At 34.6% G+C, this 19949-nt stretch overlaps 2 protein-coding genes across 4 annotated transcripts; one reads left to right on the top strand and one right to left on the bottom strand.

The window, feature by feature from the left end:
• The first annotated feature begins 4012 nt into the window (after positions 1-4012).
• On the top strand, positions 4013-9053 carry LOC145589739 (uncharacterized). Of its 3 annotated transcripts, none has more exons than XM_081646438.1 (10): positions 4013-4276; positions 4688-4793; positions 4895-5003; positions 5327-5378; positions 5475-5599; positions 5691-5780; positions 6110-6382; positions 7147-7352; positions 8132-8332; positions 8546-9053. In XM_081646438.1, exons 1-10 carry the CDS (start codon positions 4167-4169, stop codon positions 8639-8641), a joined length of 1368 nt encoding a protein of 455 aa, XP_081502564.1. In that variant the 5' UTR covers positions 4013-4166; the 3' UTR covers positions 8642-9053. The 3 variants fall into 3 exon arrangements, with proteins under 3 accessions (XP_081502564.1, XP_081502547.1, XP_081502556.1); XM_081646421.1 differs by having other exon boundaries at positions 4685-4793; XM_081646430.1 differs by having other exon boundaries at positions 4685-4793; positions 5330-5378; positions 8546-9052.
• Positions 9054-9409: 356 nt separating this feature from the next.
• LOC145589728 (FKBP12-interacting protein of 37 kDa-like) lies at positions 9410-19238 on the bottom strand. Its single transcript, XM_081646410.1, has 14 exons — positions 19123-19238; positions 18968-19010; positions 18756-18817; positions 18243-18310; positions 18106-18142; positions 17054-17141; positions 16870-16934; positions 16714-16791; positions 15484-15531; positions 14456-14509; positions 13782-13943; positions 12213-12282; positions 10693-10748; positions 9410-9781 (listed from the first exon to the last, which is right to left on the bottom strand). The coding sequence occupies exons 1-14, from the start codon at positions 19144-19146 to the stop codon at positions 9605-9607; spliced, it is 1032 nt and encodes a 343-aa protein (XP_081502536.1). The 5' UTR covers positions 19147-19238; the 3' UTR covers positions 9410-9604.
• Positions 19239-19949: the final 711 nt, after the last annotated feature.

The following is a 19949-nucleotide window of genomic DNA, read 5'->3' as shown; positions in this document are numbered from 1 at the left end:
AGTGTGATGTGTTGAGTCATTTTTAATGTTGAGTCTCCTGTATGTTAGTATGACTCATTCCTAACTATAATTAATCAACGATTATAAATTCAAATTTGGTTGGACAATATTACAAAGTATTAACTCCCCTATAATTGACATTATTAGTTATGTAGTTAAGTACGATAAGCTATAGTATAGTATAGGGACATATCATGATATAAAAACATGAAATAATGATCAGTGGCTCAGAGGTATATAGATAGGGACTGTACTTGGCAGACAAAGAGCATGTTAGTTAAAACGATCTACTACTATATTTACCAAAATTAAAATCTTGTACCTAATAAACTCACTTATAATTAAGAGTAGACCATAACATATAAAACATGAAAGTGACTAAACCTACTTGTATTCATCTTGTGTAATTGTATTAATATATACTCCTTTGGATTTTAGATTGGTCATTATTTGGGTCCACAAAATCAGATTTTTTAACAGGTAGTTAAATTATGTGGGCATCCTTTGTATGTTTGGGACCAAATGTTTAATCATCGATCTTAAATTCATTGAGAGTTAAGTCATATTCATCCTTTAACCATACAACACTATTTAATACTAGAGGCCTTTATAACTAACAATGTTAATTTATCAAATAAGCTAAGATGTATCGATCTATTCCATAATGTATTCAAATGGTAATAATTATTTAGTAGTTGCATATTTATTTTGACAATTTTCATTCAAATATAGGGATAAATACTCCATTTCACTCTATAAGGAGACTCCACTTACTAACTCAATCTTCTGCGACATATATCACGTTTTGTCCTAGTTAAAAAAAAAAAAAAAAGTCCTCACAAGTCACAATGCAGAGGCGCAACTAATAAGGGGTCTGGGTGGTACCAGCGCCGCAAAAAATTGATTTTTTTTTTAGGTAAAGATGTAAATTTATACTGGTAAAGCATTGAAATTGTGCAAAAAGCCTATAAGTTCAAGTCTTTATACAAGCTTTTTTTTAAAAAAAAATTATTTAACGCTCTTCCACATTAAATATTCTACATCTGGCACTCACAAGCCTCGAGCTCAAACTAGACAACCATGGCGTTCGTATGCATGCTAGCCTTGCTTAGTTATCAACAAATTACAATAAACTACATACTCCATATTATAGTAATGTATACCAATCATTGAAAACTATCCATACATATCGAAGTAGACGTCAATATAGTAATAACAACACCAGCAACAACAAATAACAGACCATATATAAGGTCCCAAGTTTCTACCTATCACTTAATTTGTGGGCATTGGTTGTAGGCCGGCCTTTGCTTCAGCCTGCTTCAATTTAAGATTAGTGGTCCAAACCTGTGTGGTTTAGCCTTCTTGAGCTGATTCTTAAGTTAGAACAAATTTTGGCTTACTTCAAATTAGTATTTGATTGATAACATTATCAATCGTTGTGACTTTAGAATGATAGTAAGCTGTATTGTATATCGATTTATACAATGTACAAAGTATATTACTATATAATGATATCTTAACATGATGACGACCGATTAAATCATACCGATGTATTAATATGTAAAAGTATTGTGGTATTATGTTTTTTTTTTTTATTTATTTATTTTTTTTTTTTTTTTTGTTTAGAGAGCCACAAGGGCGGGGGTGAGAATCGATCCCAAGATCTCTTGGAACCGGGAGGGAAGCTCTAACCACTTGAGCTACCCCTCACTCTCTGATTGTGGTATTATGTTAGGTGAAGTTTTTTTTATTATTTTTTTTTATTTTTATTTTTTATTTTTTTTAATTTTTTACTTATAGTCCATAGGTCATAGAAGGAATAGTAACCAATCACAAAAATGGGAAAAAAAAAACAAGTTGCAACTATTATCCAATCATATGATGAAAACATTAATAGATAGAAAATTAAGCATGCATTGATTGAAGCTGACATTTGTGAATGGCTATAAACCCATTAATATAGGTAAATTAGGTCCCCTACTGGGAAGTTGACACGTGGTTAAGCAAAGACTAACATTCTCCAAATTCAGAGATGCTCATGCTTTGATCTAATTTACAGTATGTATGATTCTGCATCACTCATATTTACCTTCTTTGGCCTTTTCTTGTGTATATATTTTGACTATTACAGTCACTAGAATTTGCCCTAAAAATGTACCAAGTTTGTTTATGATATTAGTTTGAAGTTTGAACTCACAAATATCATCTCATATGTATAAAAATACAATTTATATCGGCTATAGAATTCAAGTATCTAACATTATGCATTTAAGATCATCAACAAAAATTGCGATAAGTTTAGGTCTAAGCATATGAATTTAGTTGGCGTGCACTAACGCACATTCACTAGGTACTACTCATTCTTGAAGTGCTTGCTTATATAGGTTATGTCATTATGCCAAGCACATACATCAATAAGTATGAAGCGGTTATTACAAATTCTTTAAACGTGTGCATGTTGGGCTATACGTCGTGCTCAAGTCGCATTTTAGGCACGGAGTAACATTTAGGGCATGGCCCCAACTTGGGTTGATCCACTTTACCAACTTCTATTACTTGAACAAAACAGAGCAATTAGCAATGTATGCATTAGAGTATTAGACCATTAGTAGGAGAAACAATCTTGCTAGGTGTTTCTGTAGTAGCCTACTTGGTGATTAGATTTTAATTCTATGTGGTTTTATGTCCAGCAACTAGTAATTAGGAGTCTATGTAACCCATTTTAGCTATTGGGCCAGAATTCTTTGGTACTTCATTAGGATGTAGCCCACTTTTCTTTGTTGGGCCAAAACCTTTATTTTCCAAAAAGGTAAACGATTGTAATGATCCCGTCTTCTGAATTTACCGTTAAAAGTAGGTAAGACAAACTATCATGTCATATCGAATCAAAATCTTTTATAGGTCAACCCTATCGAGTTACTTGAGTTTACAGGTTAAACATTTTAAAAGTAGGGAGGAAGGGTAAGAGACTTCTCCACCCTCAAAATGCCCTTAGTAATAATTTAAGGTTGGAAGGCTCAATCCTCACCACTAAAAGTCAAGCATTGCTTGTTACATCACCTGTTGTTAGTATTACACATATACACACTTGCTAGTATGATACATTCATATTGGGAATGTGAAGTATTTTGAGAATATACTAAATACCCCCTTTGTTCCTAACTATATGCATCACAATATTGTTTAGGCGAAAAAAAATGTTTGGCTTATCTAATGTAAACAACTAAACATCTTATACTATGTAGTAGCTATGCCATCGTTTTGCACGTTAACGGGTCCAATAGGAGTAAATCAAATTGAAGTCTGATTACATACAAAGAAAAAAAAATTGAAGTCTAATTACATACAAATTATCTTACCTAATTAACTTTTACCTAAAATAAGATAAATCAACTTTTTTTTTTTTTTTTTATTTGATACATAGTATAAGTAAAAACAAAGTGAATAAAACACGACAAAATATGTCTTTAATTTGTTAAAATCATTGGGAGGTGCTAATCATTTCTTGATTATTAATTAACATCTCGGTGAATCTATTCACCTCTTCTAAGGTTTTGTTTGGCAAAAGTAGCGGTAGCGGGTAGCTTTTAGTGTTCGAGTAGCGGGTATCTGTTAAGGTAGCGAGTAGTGGTAGAGGTTTGCTGTCAAAGAAACAGTTAATAGTATGAGTGTTTGGCAAAAGTAACGGTTGCAAATTGCAATACCAAAATATATCAATTTTTATATAAATATTGTTTTAAAAGTAATAATATTGGTCAAACGCTACCCGCTACTTCTAAATGCTACTATTTTTAACGTTTGAAAAAAGCTGCCTTAACGCTACCTTTATCGCTAACCGCTACTAGAATCGCTACCTTACCAAACACTCTTAAATTTTTTCCAGTAGTGTTTTGACAGGTCAAAACGCTAACCGCTACCTCAAACGGTACCACCAATCTGGGCCTAAAACGAAAAAAAAAATAAAATGGTAAACCTTCTTTTCTTAAACATTTTATCATCCGTTGTTTTAGAAGAAAATAACAAGAGATTCCGTTGAGAACTTGTGATTGTTGTGAACATTCAAACATAGAATGACATTCATCCAATCTGTTAATCTGTTTAACCCTTATAATTACATGTTCTAAATACGAATAGTATTTATTTATTTTTATTCTTTTTGGAAGATGGAAGAAATTGAGGTTTGTACTGGAGAAGAAGAGGCGCAGCAATATACTCAGAATCAAGAAGACTCTTTTGTTTGGGACCAAAATTCCCAGCTTTACTATCATGCCAGGTTTCTTCTTCTTCCTATTTTCTCAAATTTTTATTGGGATTTTTTTTATGTATGTGTAATTTCCAAATATTCAATCACCCATTTATCTTAATTTTTCAATTGATGCAAAGATGAAGAAGAACATATTGCAAGATTCATAAATTGGACATTTTTACTTTTTTGATTGATTAAATGATGTTATTGCCCCGTTTCCATTAATAGTTGAGTCGTGGATGTCAACTATCTTAGTTGGTTACCGTCTTCCTAAGTGGGTTTCGAAAATATGTAATTAAATTTGGTTTACATCATTTCCTGTCTCCTTGCATCCAATTCATATATAATAAACTTGGGTGGTTAAGCTATTACTCCGTAATGGATAAATTGTGTGTATTTGTTGTTGCCTTATATGAGTAATTTACATGGGTGCAGAAGTGGGTTTTATCATAACCCAAATGAAGGGTGGTATTACAGTACTAGAGATGGATTTTACTACAAATTTAAGGATGGAAATTATATACTTTTTGATTCCTATAATAAGGTATAATGTTTGTTTTCTTTATTTGATCGATTTGATTTTCTTGGGAGATAGATGGTAGAATGCTAGAATCACATCTTATTGTTATGCAATGTAAATTGCAGGGTTATCAATCAGAAACTGAAGGCCTGGGTGAATCTCAGCTGCAAGCTGAATGTAAGCAGGAATATGAGCTAAATTACCAAGAAAATGATGATGCAGCTCAGGAAATAGGTATAGTTGAATTAAATCTGTATGTTAATTGAATTCTGCTCTTGTTTGTTGCCAGTTTTCAATGCTTTACAAAATGAAGTTGTTGCTTAATTTATGTACCGACTTCGCCTTTGCAGCAGTCTTATTGTTTTAAAGTTTTTAAGTACTGGTAGTTCTTCACCTCCTTTGCCTTCCTGTGAACATTGGTGCATCACATTTCATCTGATAGTTGTATTAGAACATTAAGTACAACTCTCGAGCTAACTCACTATTTTTTAATGTCACTAGTACCCTTTTTGTTTTTCATATGTTGTTCAAAAACAAAATCTTTTTAATCTCTCCAGCAGGCGAGTGCACTAGCAGTGAGTTGCATGGTAATCCTCCACCGTCAGAATGGTAGGCAGCTACTTTGAGGTAAACCTAATCATTGTAGCAAATTCAGTACTTCTATTTCCAAATTGTTAATTGTTGTCTGTTTTTCATTTTCTGAAGGTTAGAAGATACATTAATTGAACTATATTTGTCGGGATATCAAAATACAGAATCTACTCCCACTGATTACCAGCAGTTTCCTGAGGAAACAAATGACAAGGATGGTTCTGTGTCCACAGTTGATGGTCTGTTTACTCGGTTATATGTTAGTACATATGAAGTATGTAGCATTAGACATCAAGATTTCGTATCTCTGACAACTTCTGATTGTTCTAGGAAACAACAAATTGTATGGAGATGGAGATGATGAGTTGAGTATGGACCATCACACTGCAATGGATCCAAGTGATGATTTCATTTACGAAGGTTTTTTCTTTCTTTCTTTTTTTTATTTTTTTTATTTTTTTTATTTTTTTTTTATTATTTAAATCCAAATTTCTCTGAATACTCTCATCAATCCTTAACAAACATTTGCAGATTTATTTTGGTTATTTTCAGTTTTTACTTTGTCAGATTATCTTATTGCGTGTCTATTCTTCCATTTGAGTTTGATGTTATAAAATCACATTGGACCCTTTTTGAAGATCCAATGTGATTTTTGCAGATTGATTTTTATGGCTGACTTGAAAAGGTTTCTATATGTCTTCGATGAACTGGCTTGTTTGTTGTCCTGATCCTGTGACCATCTTCTGCAGAAGCTTCTTGGGAAGAAGAAAGCTGGCAGGCTCAGTATGGTCAAGTTGTCCAACCGCAAAATGATTTTGGGACAGAGTTTCACATTATAGATTTGTGGGATTGGTCAATGGTAAGAGAGATCAAAAAGGAAGGAACCTTCCCAGTGGCTAAGCTGGTTGGAAGATTAGTGCAGCCTTCTTCCAAGCTTCATCCTTCCATGCCTTCTCATGGTCGTCGTTTGAAAACAGCTCCAATATGCAAGGCTCGTCTTGATTTGGTGCAGGTTAGATCAGGTTTGCTGTCGACCTCATTTTATTTAGGAATTTGACAATATGTTTTATATTCTATCATGCTCTTCCTTCACCACATACTTCCTGATATGCAACCACTCCTAACATTCTTATAAAAAAAAAAAGAAAAAAAGAAAAGTGATTTCATAATAGTTTGGCAAGATATTGCTGGTGCCAACCTGCTGATACGTTCCTGCCCTTTGACATGATTGCCTTGCTGGAGAACTGGGACTTTCCTGATCTATTTTTAGTATTTTTACCCTAGCTGAAACCTGAAAGCAATTACCATGTAACAACATTTGCTCTCAAATCTGGACAGTTTCTCATTCTATGTTCCTCCCTACAGCTGGGTGAAATTCATTTACCTTGATCCAGTCATGATTAATGAGCACTGAATTCAGTTCAATAAGTATAGCCTAAAGGTTCGTCAAAACAATCCTATTGTCATAGTATTTGCTTCCAGGCATTGATCAACTTGTGTGAGTTTTATTTCCATCAGTTTGTCCTTGGAGATAGCCTAGTTGCAAAATTCGTCATCAGAAATTAGTGTAATGAATAATGATCAACTTCGTTAGACAAAATTTTTTGTGATCATTAGCTAAAGCATTTTTGTGTTGCTTCTTTTTTGCTGCCAAGTGAAATAATTTTTTTTCCCTTCACTTATTTTTTATCTGTCATTTCCTTTTACAGTTTTACTCTCTTTACTTCCTTTCTTTCTTATCAAACATGTATCTGCAACCTTCTTATTGAAAGAGATCGTTATGCAGGGCAAGTATATAAGCTGCGGACCCCTAGTGCAAGATATTTAGCCACGTTGTTGAACTATGATGCTTCCAATCCAACCAGTGACTGGGGATTTCCTGAGCTATCAACTGAAGGGACTAATAAAACATGTGGTTCCAGAACAGCAGTAAAAGATCTCGCTCAGCAGTATACAAGTTCATGCCATGATGACCCCCCTGTTAATGAGAAGGTATGTCCTTATCATGTCCAACTGAAGTTTTGTATCATTTATAATATATTGAATCAACTAAGATAACTAAAGTGTTATTTTAGAGTGTAAAGAATGTTGACAATCACATTGAGCATGTAAATGTGATTATATCATATCACAAGTTCACTACATACTTCGGGTGGATTTGGAATCAAGTCCACCAACCATCTTAGAGCTAGACTTCTGAGAATTGACAGAGATTGATGAAGGGGGACTAGGGAAGGTGGGAATTAGGAGGCACTATTTACTACTTAGAGGAGAGGAGATAATGGAATCTAATAATGGAAAGAGGGAAATTAGCCAGGTCAAGGAAACATCATTGCTTTAGGGAAGAAAGATGTAGTGAGGCCGGAATGGAGATATATATACCAATTATAACCTGCCTGTTGTGATGATTAAGTCTAGATTTGGTTCATACAGCTGATGACCTAGTCTTGCCTTTGTTGGATGAGAGATAATGCAGATGAATCACTAGTGAAATTTTTTTGGTATGTGTACCAGCTGAGAGAGTGTTTAATTAGGTGTTTGGCTAATTTATCATCATTCTTGCAAATTTACTCATGGCATTATTCTAATGGATCCCTGCACTACTTGCCAAATATCATTTTTCCAATAATTCTTTGACATATCGTTTCTTTTTTTTCTTTTTAGAAAGTTAAACATTTCACGTCTAGAGCATTTCCGTTCTCTGAAAGTGCATTGATCTCAAATTCTCAAGTACTGCTTATTGTGCTTCTGAACATTATTTCTTTTCCCAGCACAAAACCAATGTATATAGGGACAGAGCTGCTGAAAGAAGAGCACTGCATGGCAGTTTTGGCGCAGCCCCTGGGCAGAAAAGGTCAGCTGATGATGCTAGTCCACCTCCAACTGAGGAAGCTGCAGCTGAAGCCTTGGAAATGTCCCTTGGAGCTGGTAGTTATGCCCAAAAAATTCTGAAAAACATGGGCTGGAAAGAGGTATGTCCTTGTTCTGGATAACAAGGACAAAACATTTTGGTTCTTGTTTCAGTTAATTAATTTCCAAGTTCCAACTTCAGATCAGCCCTACAAAAATGAATTTATTCATAGTTAATACTACTTTGCAGTTTCTTTTAGCATACTATGGATGTCATTTGTGCTAGTAGTTCCTTATTACTTTATAGAGTAGTAATTCTGCGCTTCTGTGCCCAGGGCGAAGGACTTGGCAAAACTCAACATGGGCTGAAAGAACCTTTACAAGGCATTGGAAATAAAGGTACTGCTGGATTGGGGTGGAAATCTAGATGAAGTAAACAAGCAATAACTCAAATTGACAGACTTCTGGTATAAGTTTGACGATTTATCTCTGGCAGTTAGGTCATGAGACTAGCACCGTTTGTGCTGCCGAATCCTACCAAAGCCTGGGTGCCTTAGTTTAGCGTTAGTTTACTTGGAAACTGTTGGATGCAGTATTATTTGTATTATTTTGCTCCTATATAGGACATTTGACTAAGATTACTCGTGTCGTCTGTCATAGATAAGAAAGTGGAGAGGCATGCTCTGTACATTTGCTAATTGCTTAAAGGTAAGAGTGTTTGTAGATATTCGGAGGGCACCTTAGATTGTACTGAGAAACTTTTGCAAGCTTGAGTTCAGAATGTGCAATATAATTAACTCCCAATGTACACATTCTATCAAATGGCTCAAGTTATTATTTTTGTATGCGGAGTTGTCCAAAGTGTTTGGTTTTGGGTTGATCCATTGGAGGTTAAAGGATTTGACTTCACTTCTCTTTTAGATTTTGGATTTCTCTTTGATAGAATGGGTAGTATACATTTTCTTCAAAAAAAACCATTATTTCAAAAACCTATTCTAATGGTTGATGGTAGTTTTATCAAATAAGGTTGTTTTAATTTCCTTCTATAACTATAAATGGCCTTTTGGGTCAGGTTTAAAGTTTGATAGGTCGACACTTCAACTCTGCATAATGCAAAGCAATTGATGCACCAACTGTTACAGCAATTTAGCACCATACCCATCAATTTGAAATGCAATTGCCTGCAATGGGGGAAAAAAAAAAAAATTCCCTTATCCCATAACGAAAAGCTTAATATACAACATACAAGTGGAGCCAACAGACTTCACTTTCTTTTCAAAGAGAATGTTTCTCTGCAAAATTATAGTGATAGTCTACACGGAACCAAAGATATAACAATAATGTACAGGTAACACATGGTGAAGAAAATGCAAATGACTCCTCAAAAATTGACTTCAGCATTGATCGAGCTCAGTTTGTGGTACATCCTCAGCTTCAGTCGACTGTGGCTCATCTGTAACCATTGGAGCTGAATCATTTATTTCTTCAGCTCCGTTTTTTTGTTGCAGCTCAAGCTTCAATCTCTTGATCTCAGCATCCCGCTCTTCTAACTTCTCTTGTAAGATGACGACCTGCAAAGTTGGATGGCTTACTTGAGATCTTATAAAAGTTGGAGACAGTAATACACAATCCATCAACCCAGCTTACCCCATACATGCAATTATATAATATGAGCAAAGTTCCTCAAGATCAAATAATAAAGGGGGATAGGGCACAAATACTCAATTTTTAACTAATTGAAAAAGAGAGTATTTCATTCATTGAAGACAAAATGTGAACTAAAAAATTAAGAGTATTAACTACATGGTTTGCAATTCAACAGGTAAGACTTCAAGGAGAATTGCACGAGAGCTTATAAAGATGAAGTGTCTGCAAAAACGTGAACTAAAAAATTTTGGATGTCAAGTTCCAAGTGTTCTCCCTCCGTCCCTATAATTTCACCCCTTTGATTTTTACGGTATTGTAGATGCGTCTAAAATGTATATATCTCCATCTCTATACGTGTTAAGATGATAAAATAAAAATAAATAAATAACATACATTAATATAATATACAATGAGACAAATCTAACAAGATCCCAGATGACTATATTATCTCTTATAAATTCACGAGACTTTATGGTCAAAGTTTTTAAGTTTGACCCAAACATTAGCCATAGGACAAAAAAAAATGGACAGAGGGAGTCAAATATGACAAGATAAGCTTGAACTAAAAATTCAAGAAGAGGAGATGAAAAGCATCTATAAGTTTGCAACAGGTAACATCAAAGATAAATCCTTTAATAGCCAATTAAATGGTTTAATTTGTGATCTGCAGTACAATGATAGCATTCTTACCTCGTTATCATATTACAGTTCAACAAAGGTAATAGACTCATAGTTTGCACGAAAAACAAGGTATAAAATCAATAATCTGATCAACAGGCATCAAGTATATCAGAAGCTTTAGAACCACCAAATAATAAATAAATAGATAATTTACCATCTCATTTGATCTCTCAACATCAGTTGTCAGCACCTCTACGCTTTTACATAGTCCTGCAAAATGCAACAGAAGCATTTCATCAGAAAACTGGGAGCATATAAGTATATAACAACGCATTACTCGTGTCGTTGAACAAAAAAAAAAGATATCAATCTGAAGAAATGAAGTCATAACCCAAAGATGCTAACATTCCCTTTTTTGTGTGTGAGTGAGTGAGTGTGTTGGGGGGGTGGGTGGGGTGGGGGGGGGGGGGGGGAAGAGAGAGGGGAGGGGAGGGGGGCAATTAATTCCAGAAACTAGTGCAGTTAACTTGCCAAGTTGATCTTTCATATCCACATCAGCATAAGATCAGATGTCTCCAAAGAGACCACATCAGCATAAGATAAGTCAGGCACCTCCATCCTCATCACAGATGAGACGTATGGCCTGGCCTTGAACACTCTAGAGCATCCGCATAAAGATCAAAGCAGTCATACCGAGATCTCGTAAGTAAACACATGTAGCGGGAGAAAAGGCACAAAATTTATAAACAGAATAAGCTCCTTTCTCAAGTTTTCCTAAACAATGTCAAGGACATGAGATGACATGCAAAGTTGAGCATGAAGTACACATGCACAATTTCCCTCCAAATCAACTTACAAGGTTACTGACAACAGCAGAGATCATGAGCAGAGAAAAAAATCAAAGTTATACTTCAGTCCTTTAAGTAATTTAGATGCAAACTGGAAAAAAAAAAAAAAAAAAAAAAAAAAAACTTAAGAATATTTTTTAGATAAACAGGTTGAAGAATGAGATAATTAGAAAGAAAGTAGGTGTTACATCGATTGAGTACAAGATCAGGGAGAATTACTTAAGATGGTTTGACCATGTAAGGAGACCAAGTGACGCTCCGGTAAGGAGGCTTGAAGAATTTTAAAGTGTTGGGATCGCGAGAGGCGGAGGAAGACCTAAAAAAACTTGGGAGAGGTGGTTGAGAATGACATGAGTGCTAAGGGGATTGAGGAAAATATGGTGTTGGATAGGGCGGTGTGGAGGGAGAGAATTCACGCCAACGTGTCGTGATTATATACTACGTATATACTTTCTAAATTTATTTTTGTATACGTATATACTTTCTCAAACTTATCTGTACCTCACTCAAACCTTTTAAACATTCTTTAACAATCCCTTAATTTTTCTAGGATGCTCTTTCGTTTGCTCACTCTACTCAACTTTTTTCAAACTCATTAAAATGATTATCTAGTTATGTCCCTTTCTTTATATCGTACAATTCCTTGTGACTATTCATGTTAGGCGACCCCAAATCATTTTAGGACGAAGACTTTGTTGTTGTATAAACCCAAAGAAACTAAAATGCGCACAACCAAACAATAACAGGAGGCAAATCACACAAAAATAGTAAAACTGAGCCTATCTAAATAAAAAGATTTATAATTCACAGAACTAAATCCACCCAGATAAATGGTTATCATTCTGAATGTGCATAGAGATGCTGGAGTTCCAGCCAAATCACTGACCTTCAAATTGATTTCTAAGCTCTGCATTCCGAGACTTCTGCAAAGCAAGTTTCATAGACAACTCATGCATCTGTGGAGTTAAAACATAAGTTAGCAAGATACCAAAAGGGTTTTATCCACGTACAAAAAGAAGACAAGTATCATATATATCTTGTCCCCAAGTTATCATATAACATGTTATCAACCAACTCAACAAATTTTCATGTGCCAGTTGGAATGTTACACTTGACTCCAGCTATTCAACAACCTTAAGTAAAGAAACTTGAATCTATTAAATGGGCAACCTTCATCATACAAAAAGCACCAATTTCCTCCTTACCAAGTAAACTAACCAGATTGTCACAAAATCATCTTCCAATCTCAAAAGATCCTACTGTTATATCCTTCTTTCCCATCCACAAGAACATCTTTGACTGAAAAAAGTTGGGACTCACGACATCATAACTGAAGCCAGTGGCGGCTCCAGTATGGGTTCAGTGGATTCAGCTAAACCCATACTGGATCCGAAAAAAATCAGATAGGTTTTTTTTAACATGAAAAAAAAGGTTTAAATAACAAACCATGCAAGTAATGATAATATGCGCTCAGTTGGCCCAGTGGTAAATGCCTTACATGTTTAGAAGTAGATCATCGGTTCGAAACCCGGGGGGGCAGCAGCAGCTTTACGTTCTTTCTTTTTTATTTTTATATTAACTTTTCCCCCACAAATCTCTCTCTCATCTTAAGGAAGTTTGATTTTTAATTTTAGAGTTGTAAAATTGTTATGATATGTTGATTGAAGTTGTTATTTAATTGATTAAAGTAGTTGATTTAAGTTGTGAAATTGTTGATTGGAGTTGTAAACTTGTAATATTGTTAATAGGAATTGGCCTATTGGGTAAATGATGATGTGAATATATTTTGGCTGAGATGAAAGTTTAGAGTATTTTTGGAAATATTATTTGTCAAAATTATAAAATTCATTTGCCTTTTCCTTTCCAAATACAATTCTAATTAATGAACCGCCTTAAAATTAAATGAACCTCTAATACCTCAAATCAACATATATTGCGCACACCCACTTTATCAATTTTAAAATTTGTTTTTACTTATGATACTAGATATAATTGTATGCGTTTGGAGATTCCGAACCCATAAGAGCAAATTCCTGGAACCGCCACTGATTGGAGCCAATGCCTAAAATGGCTTCTTTCATAAAACTAAGATCCTCGTTCGAAGAACTTCATTTCTCTAGGAGTAACAGCAATCTAACCAACAAGTACAGTAAAGACCCGTACCAATTTCATCTTGACATATAGGCTTACAAAGATGTCAATCATAGTTTTAATAAATATCTTTATAGGGCAGGTACACTATAAATAAAGTTCAGCCTGTAACCTACATGCCCCAGAAAGCAAGATTATAAAAAGCATGAATGCTAATCCTGTTCACATAGCATATAAAAGGGGCAGAAGAGCTTTTCATGCAATATGCCAATTCACTTAGGTCGATTCACTTATCCTCTTCCCTTCCCGACATAGATCTTAAGGAAATTTATTATTAAAAATAAAGCTAAGGGTAATAGCATACCTTCCCCTCAGAAGCTTGATTGCCTATCTCTTCATTTTCCTCCTGCAAAGTCTTGCACTTCGCCATAAGCATCTTCCCCATCTTGCTATTTGGTGTAAAATTAATAGCATTAATATTGTCCTGCAACTCCTTCACTTTTTTCTCCTTTTCTTCAACAAGGTTCTGATATCATAACAAAACAATCTCAGATAAACCAATATATATATATATCATCATCAAACCACTAGCTACTTACAAAATAAGTCCTGGATATGGAATGAACATACTTCAAAGTTCAAACTCTTGGATAACAATGAATACATTGAAAGCAAGTAATAGCAGACAATGTTTGCTGAAATCTTAGCATCTTCAATCTTTTCAAGTGGAAACAATAACTAACAGAGGTGGTACGAAAAAAGTATCCATCTTTTAATAAGCAAAAAAGTGATAGAGGGAGAAGATATCAAAACAAATCAGAATACAATGTACAAGCAGGGATGCAATTTCATTAATAACTCTTTTTATTCATATTGCTTAAGCATTATGAAGCTTATCACATAATGCAAGAATGAACTCAACATGATCATGTCGTCAAATAATGCATTATCAAAAAGATTTCACAAATTAACCAGAAAAGTTGTACACGAGCAGCAAGCTTTCATAAATTTAGGTATAGAAGGGTGACAAGGACAAACCTTCAGACGTGTAAACTCTTCGTGTATTGCAGGATCCAACAATAATCTCCTCGTCTGCCAAGCAATCACAGCCAGAAGTTATGCCAGTGGTAACAAATCATAGTCAAAAGTAGAGTGGTTTTTAGGAAAACAGTTTCACCCAAAAAATCAAACATACTGAAATCCATACTGCATAGTTAAACACAATGATTCATGAAACATAACTAACAAAACTACTGAAGACTATGAAGTTTGGCAAACAATCCCTAGGATGTCTCTTCAGCAAAATAGTCCACCTTGGCCCAAGATCAAAACATCAAATATACATCACTTTGAGAAATAATAATAACAATATTAAAAAACCTTAACAAATAAATCTTTGGCCCAAGCAAATATGGTGTACCACGTGTCCACTTGTCAACATATAACATATGATGAACAAGAATATGTTCTAACTGAGAAATATTTGAGAGATAGAACCTCTCAAATCTGAGAATTTATCCATAAAGAGTTTAAAGGGGGAGAGATAGAAGGGGTAGGGAAAAAAAAATCTCAAAAATAACTCAACAATCATTAAAAATATACAACGCAGCACATGACATGAGAACATGTATCTCAATATTCTATTATTACTTCAACTTCCTACAGTTGCCCCCCCCCTGCCCCCCTCTCTTTTAGTGATGCCAATAACCATCAGCCCTATTCAACTTGCTTTTTTTTTCTTGTTTTGGTTCTGATCATAGACTTATAGCTTTCCAGGCCAAAATAAACAAGCTAAGCAAAGAGCGTTTAACTTTCAATGGTTCCAAGTAGGAGAGTGAGAACTATAGGGTCCTTGAGGAGACTAAGCAGAATGTACATACCACCATACATCCATACCATAGAATCAACAATATTATTCTGACTATACAATAAAATTCTTAAACAAGTAGCCACTGTCTCCTTATCTTCTTCAAATATAGATTATAAAATGAAACATATCGTCATATATAAAAAGGTAGCCTTCCCAAAAAAAACTAGAGAGAGAGAGAGAGAGCGCTCATAGATACCTGCAAAGATGGGGGCTTTAGTTGTGCTCTTAATTCTCGAATTGCAGCCTGAAATTAGATAATAGCAGGAATTATAATCACCAGCTGATAAGCATGAAGAAAAATACTCCAGATTACTGTTAACCAATAAAACAATACACACACGCACACACACACACACACAAAATAAAAAGAAAACCCTTAATAATCCAATCCCCATAAATGACGTCAAGAAAGAGGGACCAACATAGACAGCCACAGATCATTTCCAGGAGAGAACTTATAGAATTATAAGTTGCTTTTCTCTCGATCAGATATAATTATGTATCAATCAACAACAAATATTTGAAATGTAAAATGGATTATCTCTATAAACCTCATAAACCTATTTCTCATCCTATGACATAATCCATTGAAAGTCTACTTTTGCATACCAAATCTTCCCCGCCAAAAGTGATTTTTTTTTTTAAAAAAAAAAAAAACCAAAATACTACCTTGGCAACATTGCTCTAATGGAGCACATTCAGATCCACCTAACACCCTTACCCGATGAAAGTTCAAAGCAGGCAATCCTATAGCCCTACTGAACATTGATTAGTCTACTCTGCTACTTACAGGCTTACAGCAAAAAAGAATGTGAAAGATAATTCACTGAGAGAATTGGCCAAATTCTTAGAATCCAGAGCTGGAAGAATTGTTTATTAGAGGCTCATTCAACTTTCAAGTTTCACATTTGTTGAACATGTAGGACAATCTCAAGTGGGATTTAAATATTGGATTTTCAAAAAGATTGCTATTGTAAACAGTCAAGGTAGGTCCATATATTTATTGTGCATATTAGATTTTTAGAGAATACTATCACAAACCGTCAAGCTAGGTCTATATATTGATTATGCTCCAATTTTATAATCGACTGCATGCCAATATCACCATTGTAAGGGAATTTGAGAAACCTCACAGCATGGTAAGTGTTAATGATCTAACCAGCTGACATATCAAGCTGCAATAGCAATCAACCATCCACATTGACTGCAAAAGTGGTTCTGCGATTGTGCCCCCATCCAAGATTATAAAGCATGGGAGAAGGGTAATGATCAACTTCTTAGCTCCATAGAAGTGAAAGCAAGTAAAAATCTTTATAGACATTTACAATCATCAATATGAAAGCAAATAAAGAGGGTGATTGCCTTTCTAATCTAATGGAGTAACTACAGGATTCCCGAGGTGAAACAAATGGGAATATAAACTGACCTTTAATTCTGCCACCTCTTGCTCTCGTTTGGCAAATGTCACAATAAAGGCAGCTTCTTTCTTCTTTGCTTTTTCTAGCTGGTAAGAAGAAATAACAAATTATTCACCATCCAAAATTAATAATATAATAAAGATAGTAAAGAGAAAAGCACCAACCTGCTCTTTCAGTGACTTGTCTGATGACCTTAAGGTCCGGATATAGTTAACCACCAATTTAGGTTCTGCAGGAACAATAACGAACATTTTCATATCAACCAGAATTAAAAGCTCCAAGACAGTTAAATGGAAAGATATACAAAACATTAAAAATACAAAATATAAGCTAAAAATAATGACTGACCTGGAGTAGTAGCTGGGGATATAAAAGACTCGTCCTGAAATGAAGAATGCCATTTCTGAATTTCGGACTTTGCAGATTCCAGCTCGATCTAAGACAAAGCAGCCAAAACTAAGAAACCCCTTAACCAACTGTCGATAGTCAACTAGAAAAACTTAAGCAGACAATAATCGAATTGAGTTACTGATTCAAAGTTCTTTTTTAGGTCATCCTTTGCAGATGTAAAAACAATGACAGATTATTGATGGGAAGAAAGATGCAATAACACACTACAAGACAAGCATTCCACTAAACAGGTCAATAGGTCAAATATTCTATTTCTAGAGATCACTTAAGGGAAAAAAACTTGGGCTTTGCTAATGCACTTTGACAAAATCCAATTCGGTTCAAAGCCACAAATTAAAGTATGTAATTCTCATCTTCAATATATCGTACTAAGTAAATCACTAGCATTATCATTATACATAATTAATTTAACCAGGTCTTTACATATTAGTGTAAATTAATCTCAATAATCACTTAAGTGAACTACAGAATCCAGAGATCCCTCAAAATCTCTTGCCCACAGATGCAATTGATCATTTGTTACTTTGTATATTTATGATTCCATATCTAACAATAAGGTCAATGACCATGGTCATATCAAACAAGAACAACTTCTATAACCTATACACCTAGAAAATGATACACTTGGAACTACCAAAAAAAAAAAATCTCACAATTTTAACATCAGCCTTTAAAAAAATCACAAATACCCTTGATCAGAGATCCTTATTGGAACTTGTGATAAAGGTATGAAAAGAGTGCAACCAATCCTTTACATTTGAAGAACCAACCCAATCCTCTTAATGCACCTCAAAAAGCTTCCCCCATACCAAATTATTCACATCACTTTAAGAAAGATTAGAACACCTAGCGGCTACGTACCCCCTCATCTCTCATACAGAATGCAAAATAGCATATAGGAGTATAGGTAACTGTCAAGTGTCAGCATTCAAAACAACATATAGTTCAGAAAGAAGAGGGAGATGAAGAAAAGTAAAAAGAATGCATACTTCATATTTCGCGAGATCATCCTTACACTTCTGAAGACTGGGAACAAGAAAGAATACTGAGTAAAAATAATAAAGTATTCAAATCACAATTGAACGGAACAGATGAACAACAGTTACAGCTTATACGGCAAAAATACCTCTCGCGGAGGGACAGTATCATTCCTGTTGCTACACCAGGAGCCGTCTCTTCCAATTTATTGTTCGCCTAAGTCATCAACAAAGAAAGTGATGTAAACAAAACAAACAGAAACCAAATAATCATAATGAATCTTTAAGGTCGAGATAAATAGGGAAAACATTGGCAACATTGTTCGATAGAATGTACTCCCACTTGTATTCTCACCCTCCACCCCCATTCCCACCCCAAAGTCCCAAACAAATACTTCTATGAAAAACATACCGGATGCCACATCGCCAACCCATCGACCAAGACCTTTACCATTAAATTCCACAGCTACTTTCCATATCCCATTTCATCTCATTATTCTCATAAAAGTACATTACATATAAACATTACCTTACCACAAATTTAGGCAGCACTAAGGTTGCAATGCACATAAATTCAATAACCCTAAACATCAAATTGTCCTCAATCCAATAAAACCCAAAAAAAATCAATAAAGTTTAGTATCATAGACAAGTAGAAATACCTTTTTCGACCCGAATATATCATCTTCATCATCATCAAGCTCCCCGAAACCCCGCTTACCCCCTAAAATTCAAGAAAAACAATCAACATTTACTAATTTCAACAACTTAATATCTGCAAATTAAATCAATAAAAAAAATGAATTAATTCCACCCATTAATCCCAATTGAAAAGCGCATAAATGAAGGGGGGGGGGGGGGGGGAATCAATTACCAGGGCGTTGATTACCGGGAAAATCTCCCCCGAAATCATCATCCTACCAAAATTAAATTAATAAACATTATATTAAAGCAATTCAATTAAAAATAGAGTAATTAACAGAAGACATGATAAAAAGAAATGAATTGAGAAAAGGGGAAAGAAATTACATCGTCGAGATGTGAAGTAGCCATTAAAACCCTAGTTGAGAAGTGAAGTAGAGGGAGATTTGAAGTTGTGAAGAATTTTTTGGAGAGAGAAGAAAAGAGGGGTTTTAGAGTTATGTTCTGGTGTGGGTGAGACTACGCAGTTAACTATGCTATGAGCTTTGTGATGAGGTTAGCGTGGATCTGACGGTGGTCATCAAAGGGTTGCGGTAATAGGATGAGTAATTTATTTTATTTTTATTTTATTCCAGGAAAGAGTGACGAGCCGAATATAGGGTCTGTTCGCATACGATTATTTTCAGTTCAGCTCTAATAAGAACAGTTCAGCTCAGCTCCTAATTTTCTTCTATTATAAAATATTCATTTCAGTTCAGTTCAGCTCTAATAAGTTTAGTTCAACTCTAATAAGTTCAATTCAGTTTAGCTCTAATAAGTTCAGTTCAGTTCAGTTCAGTTCAACTCAGCTCAATTTAGTCAATCAGAACAGGCCCTATAGTGTCCAAGAAATCAAGAATACATAGAGAGTCCATAGTGTCCGAGAGTACACAAGGAGCAAAACTTATTAGGATGAGCAAGTATTTAGTACAACACTAAAACAGGTATTAAGTTGTCCTTATTTCAAAAAAAAAAAAAAATTGTCCAAAAAATAACAAAAAAATTATATTACGGAATACATAGTAATTGATCTAAACAACTCAATTATAAGCATCGATATGGTCATATCATACGACCTTGTTTTGCATAATTTTACAAAGTACGAAGTATTATACTAAAATCGTCCACTAATATGAACTTAACAATTAAATCCAATAACACCACTTGAATGGTTT

Source organism: Chenopodium album, chromosome 2 (assembly GCF_948465745.1).
Source record: "Chenopodium album chromosome 2, dcCheAlbu1.1, whole genome shotgun sequence".
NCBI classification, from domain to species: domain Eukaryota; kingdom Viridiplantae; phylum Streptophyta; class Magnoliopsida; order Caryophyllales; family Amaranthaceae; genus Chenopodium; species Chenopodium album.
This window is presented reverse-complemented; position numbering and strand designations above follow the sequence as displayed.